The sequence below is a fragment of the Halyomorpha halys genome, unplaced genomic scaffold, assembly GCF_000696795.3.
Source record: "Halyomorpha halys isolate HHAL.00 unplaced genomic scaffold, Hhal_1.1 Scaffold1074.1, whole genome shotgun sequence".
Taxonomy (NCBI): Eukaryota; Metazoa; Arthropoda; class Insecta; order Hemiptera; family Pentatomidae; genus Halyomorpha; species Halyomorpha halys.
In genome coordinates, this window is record NW_027106021.1 from 17,043 (window position 1) to 35,803 (window position 18,761).

General features: G+C 32.8%; 1 protein-coding gene across 6 annotated transcripts in view; it reads left to right on the plus strand.

The window, feature by feature from the left end:
• Positions 1-11,917, plus strand: part of l(3)77CDf (phosphatidylserine synthase 1 homolog l(3)77CDf) — a 20,124-nt gene extending 8,207 nt beyond the window's left edge. Inside the window, exons 7-9 of one of the 6 annotated variants that reach the window (XM_024363702.2) lie at positions 2,527-2,602; positions 5,151-5,266; positions 11,256-11,917. In XM_024363702.2, the coding sequence (XP_024219470.1) occupies positions 2,527-2,602; positions 5,151-5,236 (162 nt within the window). In that variant the 3' untranslated portion in view covers positions 5,237-5,266; positions 11,256-11,917. Of the gene's footprint in view, positions 1-1,026; positions 1,124-2,526; positions 2,603-5,150; positions 5,829-11,255 lie in introns of those variants that run through there. The other 5 variants (XM_014432545.2, XM_014432543.2, XM_014432544.2 and 2 more) reach the window with 5 other exon arrangements.
• Positions 11,918-18,761: the final 6,844 nt, after the last annotated feature.

Genomic DNA, 18,761 nt, shown 5'->3' on the forward strand with positions numbered 1-18,761 from the left:
TATAAAAATTGTTAGTCATTAAATATATTAAAGTTAAAGTTTATGATATCAAATGTATGAAGTATGATACAAGAGAACTGATATAAATTACTTACGGTTTTTTTTTTTTTTTTATAATTGATTATGTTAAAGAAATATTTACACATTGATATGAATAACTTCAAAATTTGTTAATATTTTACTATTAATTATGTTAACTGCTAAAGGCGACGGGAAGCTTGTGGACCAGTAGGTGTGACGGGAAGGAACATAGCTTGCTAAGTGCCAGCGTTTTTTGTAAAATAGTGCTCTAAGGTTTTTGAAAATAAAGTATTGCGTAAAATATTCTGACCAAAAAAAGGATGAATTAACTAGAGTAAATACAGCATTGAGCGGCCTAAGGCTGCAAAATGCTGAAATAGAGGAACTTTTTTTTTTTAATGATCCTCTTCCTGGTAATTTCCAACATACGGGGAGGGAGGGGGTTACTAAAGGTGACCAATTTATTCTAACCATGAACGGGGGGAGGGTCATTGGGACCACCACAAAAAGAAAAAAATTCCTTCTCCGGCTGGAATTGAACTGCACCTCTACTGCTGCACCACTGCTGCATACTGCGCCTCAACCACCTGAGCTACGGACGGTACAACGACAAATAAGATGGTTATGTAAAGTTGTAGGACTTAGTAAGAAACGAGTCCCTAAAATGTTTATAAACACTTAACTGAGGGCCAAACGTCCAAGAGGTAGATCGAACTGTAGGAGAGAGGATTGCGTGAAGATTGATGTAATAGATATGGATGTAGAACCTTCTGGTTCGCTAAGCTTTTCCTCATCATATTATTATTTGTTAATTCTTCTCTCAAAGAGATCGGGTTATAAATTTAATTAAACATTAAAAAACTTCCGCAAGATCAGCTCATTTGTCGTTATTATAATTGGCGTTACCACGACATACTCTACTATTATTATATAAGTATTTTTATTTAAGTAAAGTAACGAAGAAATATTTGAAAAATAAATTTAAAATTATTAATATTTTTCCAGCAATGTCTGAGAAAGTGTCTCTCTTCTATTAAGTATATTTTCAAACTCAAAAGTTGCTGAATGATCGAACTTCATGGACTTAAGTGACTTATTGAAGGTGACACAATAATAATTAAAACAAAAAAAAAATAACAAGTTATGGAAACTGTTTGTGATTGGGATTTATAAAAAATAATGCTGTGTTTTTACTAATTTAACCTCTGCTTCTGTTGTAGGAAGATATTGGGTTCATTTTCTTATACAGTCATAAAAATCTTTTAACAATGAACTTTCCAGGATAAAAAGAATGTTATAAAAAAAATTGTGGGACTGACAGAAGTGAAACTACTAGAAACGGAATAATGTATCGGGTTGTAAAATAAGTTTGTAGCATTCTTTATTGATGATTTCTATAAAAACTTCAGATTCTTGTAAATATTTTTAATTAATTATATGTGACCCATTGTGATCTATTACATGTTGCCATCTTTCAGGTAATTTTTTAATTCTTTCCTCCCAGAACTTCTTAGATTTTTATGCAATGAACTCCCCTACGTGAGTTTTTCAGTCCTCTAGCAAATTAAAGTCTTTCCCATAAAAAGAGCTTTGAAGGGCCCGAAATAAGTGAAAATCTGTTGGGGGCTGGTCTAGTGAATAGGGTGGGTGGGGAATCACATCCCAGCCAAACTCCAATAACTTCTGCCGGGTCTGCAAAGACACGTGAGGACAGGTGTTATCGTGATGGAAAACTATGCCTTTGCGATTAGCCAATGCTGGACACTTTTGCTCAACTGTTGCCTTTAATTGTTCCAACTAGGCACAGTATACTGCAGAATTACTGGTCTGGTTGGACAAGAGGAGCTCAAAATAATGGAGACCTTTCCAATCCCACCTAATGCACAGCATAACCTTTTTTGGATGTAATCGTGCTTTTAGATTTGTTAAAGGTGGGTCACTTTGTTTTCCCTGGGACTATTTTTTCCTCACAATATTATTGCACAGGACCCACTTTTCATCCCCAGTTATCAACCTCTTTAAAAGTGGATCATTAACATTGTGTTTCAGGAAAGAATTGCTAATGGATATGCGGTCCAATAAATTCTTTTCTGTCAAATTGTGAGAAAGCCATATATCACTTTGAGAAACATATCCCGCAGCCCTCAAATGATTTGAGACACTTGCATGAGATATGTTAAGCGTTTCTGAAATATTCTGTGCCGTAGAGTGAGGGTTGTGTGACCAATGCTTGAATTTGATCATCATCAACAGTTGAGATTACCACCTTTTTTTTTAATGTTGCTTCAACAAAGTTAGGTTGTGGTGGTTTTATAGATTATCCTGTGGATAGGGGAATACTCTGAAATGTCAGGAGAAACTATATAATTAGAAGAAAAGAATAAATGAATGTTCATTGATGGAAGATTTCTATTACTGTTTAAGAGATGTTGTGTTTTGTTATTCTTCAAAGTTTTGTGTTAACCTGTTTTGTCTCTTAATGTTTGCATGAAATATGCTTTACAGGGGAATAAATCATCCAAGTCGAATGTTTCTTCACCTCAGAAGCTTTCAAAGCAGAATTCTCTGTCATCTGATGAAGGTATGTAGTAACTGAAATAATTTGCAGTTTATATTTATGATTTTTTTAAATCGTACTTCTTAATTATTTTTATATTAAACAAAATTTGGGATGATTAGGATTTATTATAAGTTGAGCACAACTATGCCAAAACATGTGCATAAAGTATATTACTGTTTCGATTAACTAAGTTTATTTCACCTTGATTATCTCAGATAAATTTTGTTTAACACAGATAAACAGTTATGGGGAATAAAGAAAATAAAATGAGACTATACGAACAAATTATTTATTAAATAAAAAATAAATAATAATTTCAGGCCCTGGTTTTTGTTGTATTCATTATCATTTCATTGATAAGATATTATTATTATATTGTTCCTGAATCTCACAATTATATATATTTTAAAACAACTCAGGGCAGGGTAAATACACTGTTTATCCATTCCATTTATCAATAATAATCAGAAAAATTAAGAACTTAGTTTGTTTATAAATGATAATAATAACTCATAACATCGTTTACTGATAGCGAGCTAAATATTATCGTAAACTGGTAAGTAACATCTTTTTTTTTATGGTGTTGATATGCTGTGAGAGGTTGGCTCAGGATTTTGATGAAATTGAATTTATTAAGTTTAATGACTGAATGATAATATTAGACTCATTTCATGCCCAGAGAATACAAATTGATTTAAGTCCCATAAGTCTGACTCTTAAGATTCAATAAATCCTAATCAATTAAAGGCGGCTGATGATCATTCCACTCCACGCCAAATGGAACATTGAACAACTCTCAGTGTGAAATTCTGTTTGGATTTTTTGAAGTGGTGCGGAGCTACTAAAATTCCAATGGTCTTAATCCCAGGCCAATATTATCAATTCAATATTATTAATTCAATCACTCCAACGGTCGGTGGGTGTGAAAAACTGATGGAGTGGTATGATGAACTGCACAGTTTTCAGGGATTGCTGTTCTAATAGTAACAAAAAATATTAAATATCTTCTTCTTCTTTTATTGGCACAACAGGCTCATAAGCTGCCCTTGGCCTGTTCAACAGGTGCCATCCATCTTTGTCTATCTTCTGTTATGGTAACTGGGATCCTCAGTTATTGCAGATCCTGCCCCACAGCATCCCTCCATCGGCCCTTTTGCCTACCACGTCACCGCACACCATCTGGAACGCAAATATACAATTTACGAGCTACTCTTTTCTTTCTCATCCTCATCACATGGCCAAGCTGTTTAAGCCTCTGTATCCTTATGTACGAGGAGATGCTACATTCCTTGTTGAGCCCAAACAGTTCATCATTTTTTCCTTCTTTGCCAATTACTATTTTCACATACGGGCCTCAGGTTAATGCTTTTATTGCTTAAGAGTGAATTGGATTATAAATGGAAGTGATGAATAGTTCATTGAATATACACCTATAAATAAGTTTTCAAAGATTTTTTTTGTCATGCATGATAGTATAGATTGTGTCGAGCGAGTTAAATAGTTTTGTTTTATACTAACATTAGAAGATATAAACATATTTGTCCTGTATAATTTCATTTATTTAATGTTTCTGGGATATGATATTTTACTGTATGTTTCGTTTTCTGCATGAGTATTATAAGTTTTGATCTAATTATATTTATTTTATGTTTTCAATTTATTTAAATTTGTGTATTAGCTGTAATGTGATATAAATTTATATTTTATATAAGTACATCTCAGTTCACTTTTCCACTCGTAACTATTTAGTAGTGCAATTCCCTTTCATCCTTCTTCCCAGAGATCTCTTCGTAAACAAATTCTACTTTACAGTTAATTCAAGAAACACAAAATATTAGGGGTATTCATGATCTTTAGTTTAACATGTTAAATGGAGAAATATTTCCTTCTTTTAGTATTTTAAAACGATATAACATATAACATAGTTGAGAGTCTGTTACTAGATCTGTTAAATGGAGAATGACGTCTCCTAAAAGCTGAGCTTGTCACCGTTTTATTTGTTGTCATGTTAGGTTACTTACTCGTAGTTTTTTTTTGTCTTTTGTCTTGTTTTTTGTACTTTTTAAAAAAATATAATCAGTAGCCAAACTTTTACGCTTCTACTTTTCACTTATTTTAGGCATGTTGTAATAAATTACTTTAATCAAAACTTAGAATTAAACAATAGCATGAAGTTTTGGTAGGGAAGGTTACTAAACAAGTTACTAAGACAATCCGCTAGGAGCTCTCATGCATTTAACATTTAACATGACTTTAAATAGAGCTGCTCATAATCCTATATTTATAACATTTAACATTGTAAAACATTTTACTTTTAATTCAATATCATGAATACCCCTATTATCTTCTATTAAATTTACCTACCTACTTTTAAAACTCCATAAACATAATTAGTTAGTTATTTTCTACTGTTTGAGAGAATTGAAGGTTTTGTTTTGGAATTTTATTACGATAAAGTAATTTTCTATTAATTAATCTTAATGATTCAATTAAGATTGCTGTAGCTGTATTTTTTTTTTTTTTTTTTTTTTTTTTATAGAAAAGCAACTAACTTATTGTCCGATTTTAGGTGATAGCACTTCCAAAGGAGATGCTGAGGACAGTGTGAATATCAGGCGTAGGCTCATTAGTAACGATAGTGAGGCGCAGTCTTAAAATGTGTGCCAGTAGTAAAAATCCTTTTTGGTAGTCAATCTTGAGTAGTCATATTGATAAGGTCCTAGGATTTAAGTTTTTCTTGTACAAACCTAAGGTCGTTTCTTTATGATTTTTGTTATTATTTTTTCATTTTATTTAAAACTTATCATGTTTTAGTTTTATAGAGATTGTTGCTGGTATGTATTTATTTTATTAAATACAACTATTATAGGTAGATATTTAAAAAAGATAATTTTTTTTTTTTTATTATGGTTTAAATTTATTATTTTGAAACATAGGTAATTCATTTTTTTTTTTTTTTATTCATTTTATTCTAGGCTGATCTACTTGTTGATTGTGCTGTAGACAGCTTTTTAATCTATTTAGTGTCTATGCTAAAATCAAATGATTCGTGCCAGTATGTAGTTGCGTAGTTTAGCTAATACTAGGAGTCTGGTTATATTGCATTTAGGCATTCTCATGTCTAGGTTGGAATTGTGATATTATTCTTTATTAAAATGAGACGGTTTTAAATAATTTTATTTAAATATTTATATTGTTACCTTAAGTTCTATGTTTTGATTTTTGAATTAAAATTGCTCAAACTTTATTTATTTTTTTTTGTTTCATACTTGTTATGCTCTTCATTCAAGACTCTCGTTTAGCTTTTTTGCTATCGTCGATTTATTTATTTGTTTTTTTTTTCAATGTACTTAAGAAAATAACTACTACGTACTGATAAAATATGATCTTTTGTTTGGTTTCAGTTCCTGTTTTGAATAATGTATAAATATTTTTAACTTTTTTATTAAAATAATGAAATTAGGAAAATTTGTTTATGTTTTTAAGTCTCAATAAAAAAATAAAATAATTAAAGGTCTTCATTGCCTTTATTTTAAACTTTTATATATACGAAGATAAAATTATGTATTTACTTTGCATATTTAAAATGATTTTTATGAGTTTTGTTTTTCCATTTTATTGTTATTTATTTATTTTTTAAATGGCTTAATTTTCTTGATACAGAGACAAGGCTCTGTATATAGTTATCATTTTTGAGTAATAATGCTACCAAATATGTTAAATATAAATTTATTTTTAATTTGATTTTGTTGATTGTTGTTGAATTATAACCTGTACGATTGTAACATTGCTAATCACTTATATTTTATGCTTCATGATGTAGTTTCTATTCTCTTCATTCTTTGCCTCACAATTCTTGTCTTCCCTTCGTTGATAATCGGTAATTCTAGCTAACAAAAAAAATTTTTTTACTTATATAATAACTTTGCTTTTTACAGTTTTATTAAACTGTACATCTCCATGCCCGTTATTTGCTTCCATTTTATTCCACTTTATTGCAAACATGTAAAAAAAAAACTAATTTATTTTTTAAAGAGACTTCATTCCTCTACCTTTCTATTGTGAGGTGTAGATAGTTGACCGTAGATTAATGATTGGAGAAGTTTGAGAAGGTTGTCGGGGGGTGCGGTCACAAAGAACAACATAAATAAACAAAACCATATTTATTTATTTTATGCCGACGTTTCGACCTGAGTTTCAGGTCTTCATCAGGGCTATAGAACAAAATGTTGTTCTTCTCTAAATGTTGTTGTTATCTCTTTTGTTCTATAGCCCTGATGAAGACCTGAAACTCAGGTCGAAACGTCGGCATAAAATAAATAAATATGGTTTTGTTTATTTATGTTGTTCTTTGCTGACCGCACCCCCCCCCTCCCCCGACAAACTTCTCCAATACCTTTCTATTGGTTCTTGTCATAACTTGTTACACCTTGATAAAATGAGAAAGGTCTAGGTTCAAAAATTTCTATATGCACCAAAGACAGTTTGTTATGTCAATCTACTATTTATTATATTGGTAGTTATTCTAGTTTCCTACAATCTTTTATGAACCAAAAACTTTAAATATATACTTAGTTACATACGTATGGTTCTTCTTGGTCATTTAGTTGCTCTTAGGACTAGATTATGGTTGATTTTGAGCCAGTTAAAATTGGTTCATCTCTTTTTTAATAATTTGTTTCACTTGTATATTCAATAAATCAAAAGTATTTTTATGTTTAGATATTATATTGATACAAGAAGGTTTATTTATTTTTTTTTTTTGGAACACTTGTCAGTTCTCTCTGTTCTTGAGCTTAGTGAGAGTTCCTGTCATTTCCACAATATTTACCTGCAACAGTTCCAACCTTGGCAGCAACTACAATTTTGTACATTATTACATTTTTTTCATGGCAGTATTATTGTACTATCAGGTTTTCTTTTTTTTTTTTTTTGCCAAAGAAGCATCGCGGCCACGGAGGGCCTAATGTACACCGTCTCTCCTCTGTTGAAAACAGGCCCATTGTCTTTGCAAATCTGGACACTGTGTAAGGATCCACTGTCTCACAAAGTTTAGGGTCCAAGATACGATCCTTACCAAAGATGAGGAATTGTGTTCTTGCTACTACATCACATCTACAAATGATGTGGTAAGCGGTCTCTTCCTCCTTCCTGCAGAACCTGCAGATAGGGGACTCTATCAATCTCATTTTATAGAGATGCTTATTTAGCTGACAGTGTCCCGTGTATAGACCTGTCACCCATCTTAAAATACTCCTATCCATGTTAAGACAATTTCTTCTTTTCGGGCAGGATCCCTTGAGGAACATTTTTGATTGTTCCATTCCTCTGATATTTCACCAGAGTAACCCAGACTTGCTTTCAGCAATCATTTTGATGGGCCTCTTCGCATGGCTGAGACTAATCCCACATATGGGGTCAGGTGCAAAAGAAGCGGACCCAGATCCTTTCCTTGCTAGGTAGTCTGCTCGCTCATTACCTTTAATGCCTTTATGTCCAGGCACCCATTCCACCCGCACCTTGTTGGCCAAGGAGAGAGAGTGCAAGTTAGCCTTACACTCCTCCACCAATTTAGAGCAGGTTACATGATCAGGTTTTGTATCATATTTGACAGTAAAAACTTACTGCCATCACAGTGAACTTTCCCTAGAACCTTAAAACCTCATTACACCAATCTTATATATGACTCATAACCTGAATCTTTCTGGCATGGGTCATTCTATGTTGACTTGACCCAATTTTGAATCTTACTATCTCACATTTTGCACAGGTTTTTTGTTGGTATTCTAACCTTTCCTAGCTTTTGCTGAAAAGATAAAGATTAATTTATTTGTATCATGTAGGGGTCCCCCCTTTTCCTACTTTAACCAAAAGGGTTCTAACATTTTCCTATTTTTACCAAAAGAGTTTTGCTTCAAAAAAATTTGTTAGGAACCACTGGTCTAAGGTGGCGTTGTTCTGTTTGATCTTTGAACATCTGTTTTGATCATTCATTCGATAAATTGAACTGTCTTATTAGCTCACTGTTGTGATAGTACCACTACAATAAACTGTCACCATGGAACTGGGCCTTTCGAGTTATACCTTTACCTTGTATGTTCTTACCATGTACTTTTTTTTATTAAAAGTTTCTCTGACGATTTTTCTTCTTGCATGACTTATAACCTTCACTTTCCTATTTGTTGTTTGTCTTGGTTGACATTATTGTTTGTTATATTTAATATAAATTTGTATCATTCATTAACTAAATTGAACTGTCAGTGAGGTTAGGTTTATTGTCAGATTGATCAAGCTCTGTCTTACTGTCTCACTGTTATTTTCAACACAATTAACTAACACTGTGGAACTGGATCTTTAAGCTCATACAGTTTGATTTCATTTTTTAAAGTTGTTTTTCTACAGAATTCCGTTGGTATGTTCTTAGCATATATTTTTTTTTTGGCTAAAAGTGTCTTTCTGAAGACTTTGCTACCCGTCATCTCTCTTGGTTTTAGCACATTCATGTCCAATCAAACGATCCTTTGCTTTATAATGTCATATATTAGTTCCTTCAGAGATTTACACTTGACTGATTTTTTTAATTAATTGTTTTTATACATATTAAGTTTTCCTCCTCTCTCTTACATATTATATTTCTTACAAAGAATTTAGATGTGAGGAAATAAAATTTTTCATAAAATAGTGTATATACTTACAAACCTTCTACTTGACCTCTATTACATGGGCAATGGACCTAAATTTGTTTTATCATTTTAACAAATTTACAAAGTGTCTACCAAACTTTTAAAAGTCAGGGAATTTACAAGCTCTGAGATACGTGTGCGAATTGCTGTCATCTATTAAAATCAGTATTTGTCATATTTAGCTTTCATAATAGTGATATATTCTCAAGTATACACATGCCACATCAAATGTGTTGTGGTGTGTTTTTCCTGATAACTAATAATCAATATTTTTACAAGAGCTTATAGAACTTAGTTGCTCTGTTCTAAAAACATTAAAGTAATTATTTAAGACATTTATTGCCTCATAGTATTTTAGAGGTAGGGCGATTAGTTTATTTACATATATATAATGATATTCTATTATAACTATTTTGATGAACTAGAAAAATCAAAGAGGTTTTGGTAGACACCCTTCTTTTATGTTTTTTTCCTATTCACCATTTGTCCCTACTTAACATTTGTATTTATTCTTGTTTGAGATATTTTGTTTTTGATACACTAACTTCTCATACGATTGGTTATTGCTGTGTTATTAAAAAAAAAACAAAAAAAAGCCAAGTTGTGTTTTTATGTTGTGTTTTATTAATAGTAACATTAATTATTGGAAGTTTATTATGTGATCGTATACATATATAATTGAAGGATAAGTTGGTCAGGCTGGTGGACAAAAAAGTTAAGGTAATGTGGGAAAAGTGCATAATCGTCTTGTTAAATCAAAATCCAGGACTTGTAAAAGCTGTCCTTTAAGGAACATAAATTATAAACTTTGATGTTTCACAAATCAGCTAACGTAAAGTATAACAGCTGTTAAGATATTGTTTACAACCAAGCTGCTGTACAGCTGTATCAGTACCCACTAATTTTTTTTTTTTTCTAAATTTTGACAGTAAGTGTAACCTTCAGAAGCTGCTCTTCGAAATACTTCGAATGAAGTGTATAGTACTAAGTAAATTAATCATAGGCCGCAATGTAATGTGTAAAACATATTCATCTTAGTAGCATATTTAAAAAAAAAAAAAATCTGACTATAAAAATAAAGATTGTAGTTATTTAAAGTTAAACTTGGTAAAAAATAGTGTTTTTAGTCACATTTTCAATGTTGCTCGTTTTAACTAATTTTTTTTTATAATCAAAGTCTCCTCTTCCCGTTTTTAAATATATGTTTCAAAGTTAAGATAAGATCAGACCTTATTCTAGAATTTCGGGGGCAGGGTGTCCTGGAACAGATTTCCTTCCATTTTTAATGTTGTTTGATTTTACTATTTTTTTTTTTTTTTATCAACGAGTAGTTTTCCTTTCTTCCAACAAAAATATCTTTTAAGTTTACTCACATCAAATTTACATTTAGAAAAAAATTCTGTCAATTCATAATTTAAAAATAAAAACGAAAAAAATATATAACTTTGTCAATAAAATAAAACATTAGTAACATTTTTATTCAAGTCAAATTTCAAGTGAAACGATGGTTAGATAAAATTTTAAAATAAATGTTGAAGTTACTTGTTCATTTTAGTAATTTATTTTAAAATAGATAATATTTAAGAGAATTTATGATGTGCATTTAAAAAATATTTTTGATAATTTATTTCTTAACCTTTCTGTGTTTCTGAACATACTACAAACTAATATGTTAAATTACTTATGATATGATAACTAAATATGAGTTATAAAATATTGATATAAATTGTTGGTATAGCCGAAATATCTGAGGAATTATAATCAAAAGTATAATAAAAAGATATTTATTTGTTTATGTAAAAACTAATTGTAAATTTTTTGCTATTTCAGTTCTTTTTTGTCTGCCATACGTTCCATCTTATCCTTTAATTTATATATTGGAGGGTAATTATACCTTAATTATGATAATTATATGTGTTTATAATTACATAATACCAAAGAATGATGATTTTTTATCATTCAATGTAGTTGCTAAATGTTTTTATTTTCAGGTTATTTATAAGCATTGAATTTATGGAATAGTACATATATGTGACAATAGATGATGAAGACAATTTTAATATTTCCTTAATGTTTTAAAATGTATCTCTAAGCTGTAAGCCTTCTTATGTTTATATTTTCAATCGATTATTGAATCATATAATCTCGGAAGAAAAGAACGATGATTTCATCCGAACATCCGTTAGATGATCAAGCTTTTTGACGATGGTATGAGTTGGTACACAAATTATATGGATGGATTCCTTGCTTGCTGTCTTTTGCTTTTCGTGTTATATCCTATTTCTTGAAGAAAGTGTTCAAGAACAATCCTAAAATAAAAGTAATCCTGGAGTGGTTCGATAATTATTATTTTTTAATATTTATTCTGAATTCATGTATTTATTTAATATTGATATAACATTATGTCAACTTTATATTTTAATTTATTCTATAGATATTTTTATAGAATATATCTTGATCCCTTGTCTTATTTTCGCTTTTCACATAGGAATATTTAATTCTCTGGTGTTGGATGTAACTATCAATACAAAATTATATTTATGTTACGAAATACCAAAGAGTTGTTTTCTTTGTTCAAGAAATTTGAATTAATTTCTTTATGTAATTATTGTAAGATGACATGATGTGCTGTGATAATTTAAATATAGGAGGTTTTAAGATTCAATTGTGTTTTTATCCCAATTATTCGATATTTACTTGTAATTATCTTTATTATATTTTATTTAATAATTTTTTTTATTAGGATAAAAAATATAGGTGAGTATCAAAATATGAAGAATCCCAAACATTAAATCATGATGGTCAGTTGAAGAAAAAAATATATCTAACATGCTATTGATAAAATATATAATACATTTTTTGTCTAGTTGTTTTTCATACAAGTAATTTATTGGCAATTTATCTTATTTATTTTAGAAAGGAGTCATTAATAATTTATAAAAGATAAAACTATAACTAATAAACTGGAAGATAGCTGATTGACCGTGTATCAATAAATGGAATTTGGTCCGGGTGTGGTCAAAGAAAACTCAAATAGTATTGATTTCTCAATCATTTACATTTATTGTATCTCATTATTTTACTTAATTTCTTCTTTGTTTTCCTATCCATGTAAAATTAAAATTGTTTTTTCTTTTTCTTTATTTTATTTTATTTTATATTTTTGTAAATATTTCTTCTCCCCCTCAATAGAGATGATGTATATTATCATATATTGTTTACCTAATTTTAATATTTTTTACATTGTTTACTTTAAAATTATTTTTGTTATTATGTGACATACTTAACTGTCATCCCCACTTCTCCCAATACAAACGGTTCACTCTGACTTTGACTTCCGTCAAAACAGGTATGAATTCTGTCTCGTTCATTTTCATTTGATTTTATTCTTATCCCTTTTCATCTCTTAATTGGTACTTTCTTTAATATTTTTTCTCTTTATTTGTTACTATTACCGTTTTCATTTATTGTTTATAACCTTTAAATTTTATGTTTCCATTGTGTACCCGTCTTATTTTCCACTAAAATTTTTTTTTCTACTTATGTCAAGTGTTTGTATCTTTTTTTACGATGACGATCTGCAACCTGGGGCAAAACAGTGGTTCTATTAAAACATTACACCAATTACTATTTGAGTTTTATTTGACCGCATCCGGACCAAATTCCATTTATTATAAGTAATAAACCAGGAATTAAATTTTTTTTCATGACTCGAGTTATCAAAAAAACACACTAAGATCCACATGTTTACATACTCCTGGTCTAGGAGATTATCATTTATACTTAACCTATGGATAAAGAAAAAATTATTAACAAAAAAGGTGTAGTTATATTAAATTGGTAAAAAATAAATATGGTCTCCTTAAACTCTAGTAGTGTATTTATAATATTGATAAACACATTGTTTTTCAGAACTACCTGTCTAATTTGAAAATTCTTTTTGTATGAGTTGACTGTTTATTGAGGAATACTTTAGGTTTTTTAACATCGCATTATGAACCATTTAGTACAAGAACCCAAGAGGAGAAAAAAGGCACTTATTTCACTCAAGTTTTTTATAACTTATAAAAAATATGTATAATTACTAGTCAAAATTGAGAGTCTGCCAAGTATGGGTAGGGGGAATAAAAAAGTAATTTTTCTTCTAGAGCTCCACATCTCTAAAATTATCAACAGCACTAGAAAACCTAAGAGAACATTTAAAGTAGAGTAAATTTTCTGAAATATTAGCCGTAATAGAGCTAGTTACGTCCAATAATTCTCGAGATATAGCTTTTTAAAAAAGTAACATTTCATAAAAAATGCACTGAAAAATTAAAAGTTGGTGAATTTATTTTGAGAAATCTATATCTCAAAGATCATTCAATGTATAAGTATCTATTAACACTCAAATTAAAGCTGATTTATTGTTCTATAAAGTAGTTAGTAACAGTTATACTAGTAAGAGTAGTAGTTTTCATGATATTTGCTAAAGGCTTACTATGCTTCTGCTAACAGGAATGTTGTCAGGTCCATAATCCTTGGTATGAGATCTTAGAATGGTAGCTAGTAGTTCTTCATAAGAAATGTGGGAAAATATAGGATTTCGGGACTGAAGGTGTTATTTAGAATATCAGGAAAGATTGATGGATCAGTAGCAAGGCATGTGAAATGAATGTTGAGATCGTCAGGTGTTATTGGAAGAGAGCTGAGGTTATTGGATTCTGATAGGGATAAATTTCAGAGTATTTCCCACTTGGATTTGGGATCGGGAACATTGGAGAGAGCATGATGAATGTGAAGGGATATAGCACGTCGAACTGCTAATTGGGTTGCATTAAAGAGTAGTTAAACTGTGTATAATCTGCAGACAGGCGGGTCCGACGTAATTTGCATCTATCTGCTTCTCTTTGTTTTGTCATTACCTTTGTTTGCGGAGTAAGCCAAGGTGCAGTGGGAGTCCGTGAGCGGGAATGCACTGAGAATTTAAATTGAAGGGTTGCTATGTTCTAGTAGCTGATTTACTTGGGATGCCAGGATAATCGCTGAAGGCAATTATCCAAAAATAAATTAATTAATTGATTATAAATTGAGTCCTAAAAATCTATTATTATAATTGGATTCCTTTCCAAAGGCTGTTTGTGTGTTTACCAGTTTACCAATTAAATACCTTTATATTTATAAAATGTTCTTACCATTAATTATATAGGATAATAAAGAGTGGTATATTGGGATATATAATAGTATATAAACTACATAAAGAGATTAACTATTTATTTACAATTTGTTATGATTAAAATGATTCAGATAAAGGTTGCCATAAAATATAAATTATTACATGATTGCTTATTAGTTAATTTATACTTATAGCTGCTGATGCCGTGGGTGTCTTCTGTTTCATCAGGGATGTCCAGGCCTCCTGGCCTTGGTGTGCTCGAAGCGCATCCTCTGAATCAGGTCCTTACTCGTCTGCGCCTTCCTGTTGAGTCTGCCTACTGATGAGGCCCTCCTCCGTTTCAGCCTTGCTGTTGAGTGTCCTGTTCTTCTCTTGTAAATTCCCTCTCTGCATTTTTCTCCCACTTCTCTTTTAGGGCGTTACCTTATTTTTAAATCTCTTCTCTGATTGGTTATCGATGTCCGAAGACTCCCGAAGCAGGCGTCCCCCTCCTCAGGGCCGAGGATGTTTAACAAAAAGTTGGACTTCCTGGACAAGGATCTGCCTGGTTAATTTGATTCTGGTCCCTCGTCCTAACCTATTTTCTGCTTCGATACTTAAAGGTTAGTCAATCTAATTTTCTCAGGGGCCTCTGGTAATGTGACAAACTTAATACAGATGTTTCCATATCCGAGGATGCTAAAAGCTTCCCAGAAGGATACCCTGATCAGGAGCAGATGACGAAACACCTTAATAACGACATATTGTTGAAATCATGGCTAATTCCTCGATACATAGCAGGGTATCGGAGATCCCGGACGGAGGGATTGGATAACTTGGTAGAGGAAGAAAGTAAGAAAATATTTACGACGGAAGGAGGAGTAAAAGCCAATTCAACTCTCCATAAAATCGGGTGACAGAGGCGTCTCTGGGGACCCCAAAGATGAATCTTACAAAGCAATTCATTAACCGGTTAAATTTTGTTTCAGGATCCCAAGAAACACCCCCGTAAATCACACAGCAATAATCAAATCGGGGAAATATTAAGGAAGTAACCAGGAGCCTACGTGTTTCAAAAGGAAGTAGGCAACGAAGATAATTTAAACGCTTTTGGGTGGAAAAGGTACGACGGGAATTATGGGAAACGTGGTTTTTCCAGGAGAGAGTTTGGTCTATAGTGACACCAAGGTTTTTAACGTATGGATGGAATTGTTTAGAAATAAGGTTGGAATATGAGGAATAGTTTTCAGGAGGTAGTTGGATCCTATCACGATTGCCTTAATCTTTTCTGCATTCAACTTAAGCTTGTTTTCTTGTGCCCAGTGACTAATTCGATTCAAGTCTTCTTAAAGCTTCTCCGTGGCAACTAATAGGTTAGAAGGCGGGAAGGAAAGGTTAATTTGGAAATCATCAGCGTACAAATGGTATTAAGAATCTTGGATAAGGATGGGAAGATCATTGATGTAGATAGCGAAAAGGGTAGGGGATAGCGATAAACCCCGAGGGACATCAAGGTGAGGGGTCGAGTCATTGATGGAGGGTTATCAGGAACCACTATGTGCTGGGAACGATCGGAAAGGAAGGATTGAAACCACAGCAAAGCACTGTTGGATAGAGGAAGATTTCGTAGTTTGGCAAATAATGTGGTTAACCGTGTCAAATGCTTTGGATAAATCTAGGAGGATGAGGATAGTTAGGTTTTGGTGTTCCATGGCACTCTGGAGGTCGTGTGTTATTTTAAGGAGAGCGGATTGTGTTTAATAGCCAGGTCGAAAGCCTCATTGGAGCGGATTGGTAAAGGAACATCCTTCTAGGAAGTTTGAGAGTTGGATTTTAACAAGGCGTTCAAACGGTTTTGAAAGGTTAGAGAGGAGAGAAATGGGGCGGAAGTCATTAGGTGAAGAAGGATTTGGGTTTTTATTTAATGGTCGAACTAAAGCGGTTTTCCAATGGGAAGGAAATGTGGCATTTTGCAAGGAAAAATTGTATATATGATAAAGTACGGGAATAAGGACTGGGAAATAGGATTTAATTAACTTAACACGAATGTTGTTTTGTCCATGATCGTTGGTGTGGGATCTTAGAATGGTGGCTGGTAGCTCTTCATAAGATATGTGGGAAAAATATAAGATTTCGGGATTGAAGGTGTTCTTTAGAATATCAGGAAAGGTTGGTGGATCAGTAGCAAGGCATATGAAATGGTTGTTGAGATTAGCAGGTGTTATTGGAAGAGAGCTGAGGTTATTGGATTCTGGTAGGGATAAATTTCGGAGTATTTTCCACTTGGATTTGGGATCGGGAACATAGAAGAGAGCGTGATGAATGTGAAGGGATTTAGCACGTCGAACTGCTAATTGGGTTCATTACGAAGTAGTTTAAACTGTGTATAATCTGCAGACAGGCGGGTCCGACGTAATTTGCGTCTAACTGCTTCTCTTTGTTTTATTATTACCTTTGTTTCCGGAGTAAGCCAAGGTGCAGTTGGACGGCGTAAGTTCGGGTTTTGAGAGGAGCACTGATGTCTAATATAGATTGCAGATGTAAAGTGAGGGTGGAGACCATAGCGTCGATGGAGTCATAAGAGTGTATTATGTTCCACTGGTTGGAATCAAGGTCAGGTTGAAGGGATTCATAGGAAAGGAGGTCCAGATTACGGTATGATATGATTTTAGGAGTAAAGCATTTGACTGGAAGGTTGAACGATATTTGGATCAGATCGTGAGATGAGAGGAAGGGAACGGGGTGCTGGGAAGAGGAAAGGATTTTTACTGGAGGGTCACAGATAAAAAGGTCTAACCAGGTGTCAGAGGATTGTGTGTGATGTGTAGGAGAATAAGAAACGAGGTAAAGATTCAGGGAAAATATTAGGTCAGTAAGAAAGGATTTATCATTTGATGGATTGAGAAAGCATATTGATGTTAATGTCACCATCGATAATAATATGGAATAAGTGGAAATGAGTTGGGCAAGGGAAGATTCGAAGGTATCATCGAGTGGAGCTCGATAAACGATAGCTAATAACAGGGGGAGAGGATATGATTACAATTTCAACAAACATGTATTCTGCATGAGGAGTGATAGGAGAAGGGGAACGAAGCAGGATTTTGACCATAAGACTAACATGCACATACAACCCAACACCACCTTCAGTGCGATCGGATCTGTCATGGCGAAAGAAAGCGTAATTGGGAATAGAAACTTGAGAAGAAGGAATAAAGGGTTTTAGCCACGTTTCGGATACTTCGATGATGTGGTAAAAATTATCAAGGAAGTACTGTTTAATTAATCGAAGTGGGCAATAAGGGATTGTTCATTAACGTGACAGGAACTGAGGACATTAGTCATAACTGTTAGGTGGTAAATTGAAAAGTAAGAAGAAGGATAAAGGTTGAGGGATAGAGAATAACAATATTTTATATACTCTTATGATTATATAGAATGAATTTTGAGAAAATTCTTCCCTAACGTCCTTTCTAGATTGAAGGCTAAATGGGTCCTCCCAGTCTATTTGGTCTCACAGATCCTAACAGGACACGGGGGTTTCAGGGAAAGCTGCAGAGCTTTGGAAAGAACATCGACCCCCGGTGCCCAACGTGCGGAGTTCCTGAAACATCAGAACACGTAATATTAGATTGCTCTGCCATGGAAGGACACCGAGCCAGACTGTCGAGAAAGACCGGGATTTACGCCCTCGCCGAGTCGGGCTTTCCCAGTTTAATAGAAGAAGAGAATTATCCCTTTTTCAGGGAGTTCATTTACGGGTGGAAGGAGGTGGTCGGCCCTACTGATTTCACGATGGGAAGGGCTTGACCGCCCAATATCGGCGAGCCACCAGAAGATGAGGAAGCTGACCCAGACTGAGACCAGGAGGGCTGGACCAGCATGCAGGAGGCACCCAGAGGGATGCAGTGGACAAGGTGCAGCTCCATCAGTAAGGCGCTAAACCTAGCGCTGGGCTGCACCATAGTAAATAAAAAAAAATGAATAATTAATAAAAGAATAAAAATTGGTGATCTTTGGGAGCAGTGGCATGCGCAAACCCCAGCGCGCTACCCCTCTGCTCCCGCACCCCGTATGCCAGAAATGGCAAGGGAGGGGGATAAAAAAAAAATAAAAAAAGATTATATAGAATGTAACACAAATAAGAAATTGAAAGGAATTTGTTGCTTGAGTTATCAAAATTTGAAAAAAATAATCACTAACAATTGAGTTATAAAATATTTAAAAAAAAAAAAAACGAGATGCAAATAGAGAAAATTCTATAAGTGCTATTATTAAAGTGTAGACAAAAATGAAAATAAATATAAATAAAATATCTACCATACGAATTCAACTGAAGACGTCAAAGTCCTTGGTCTTGCCT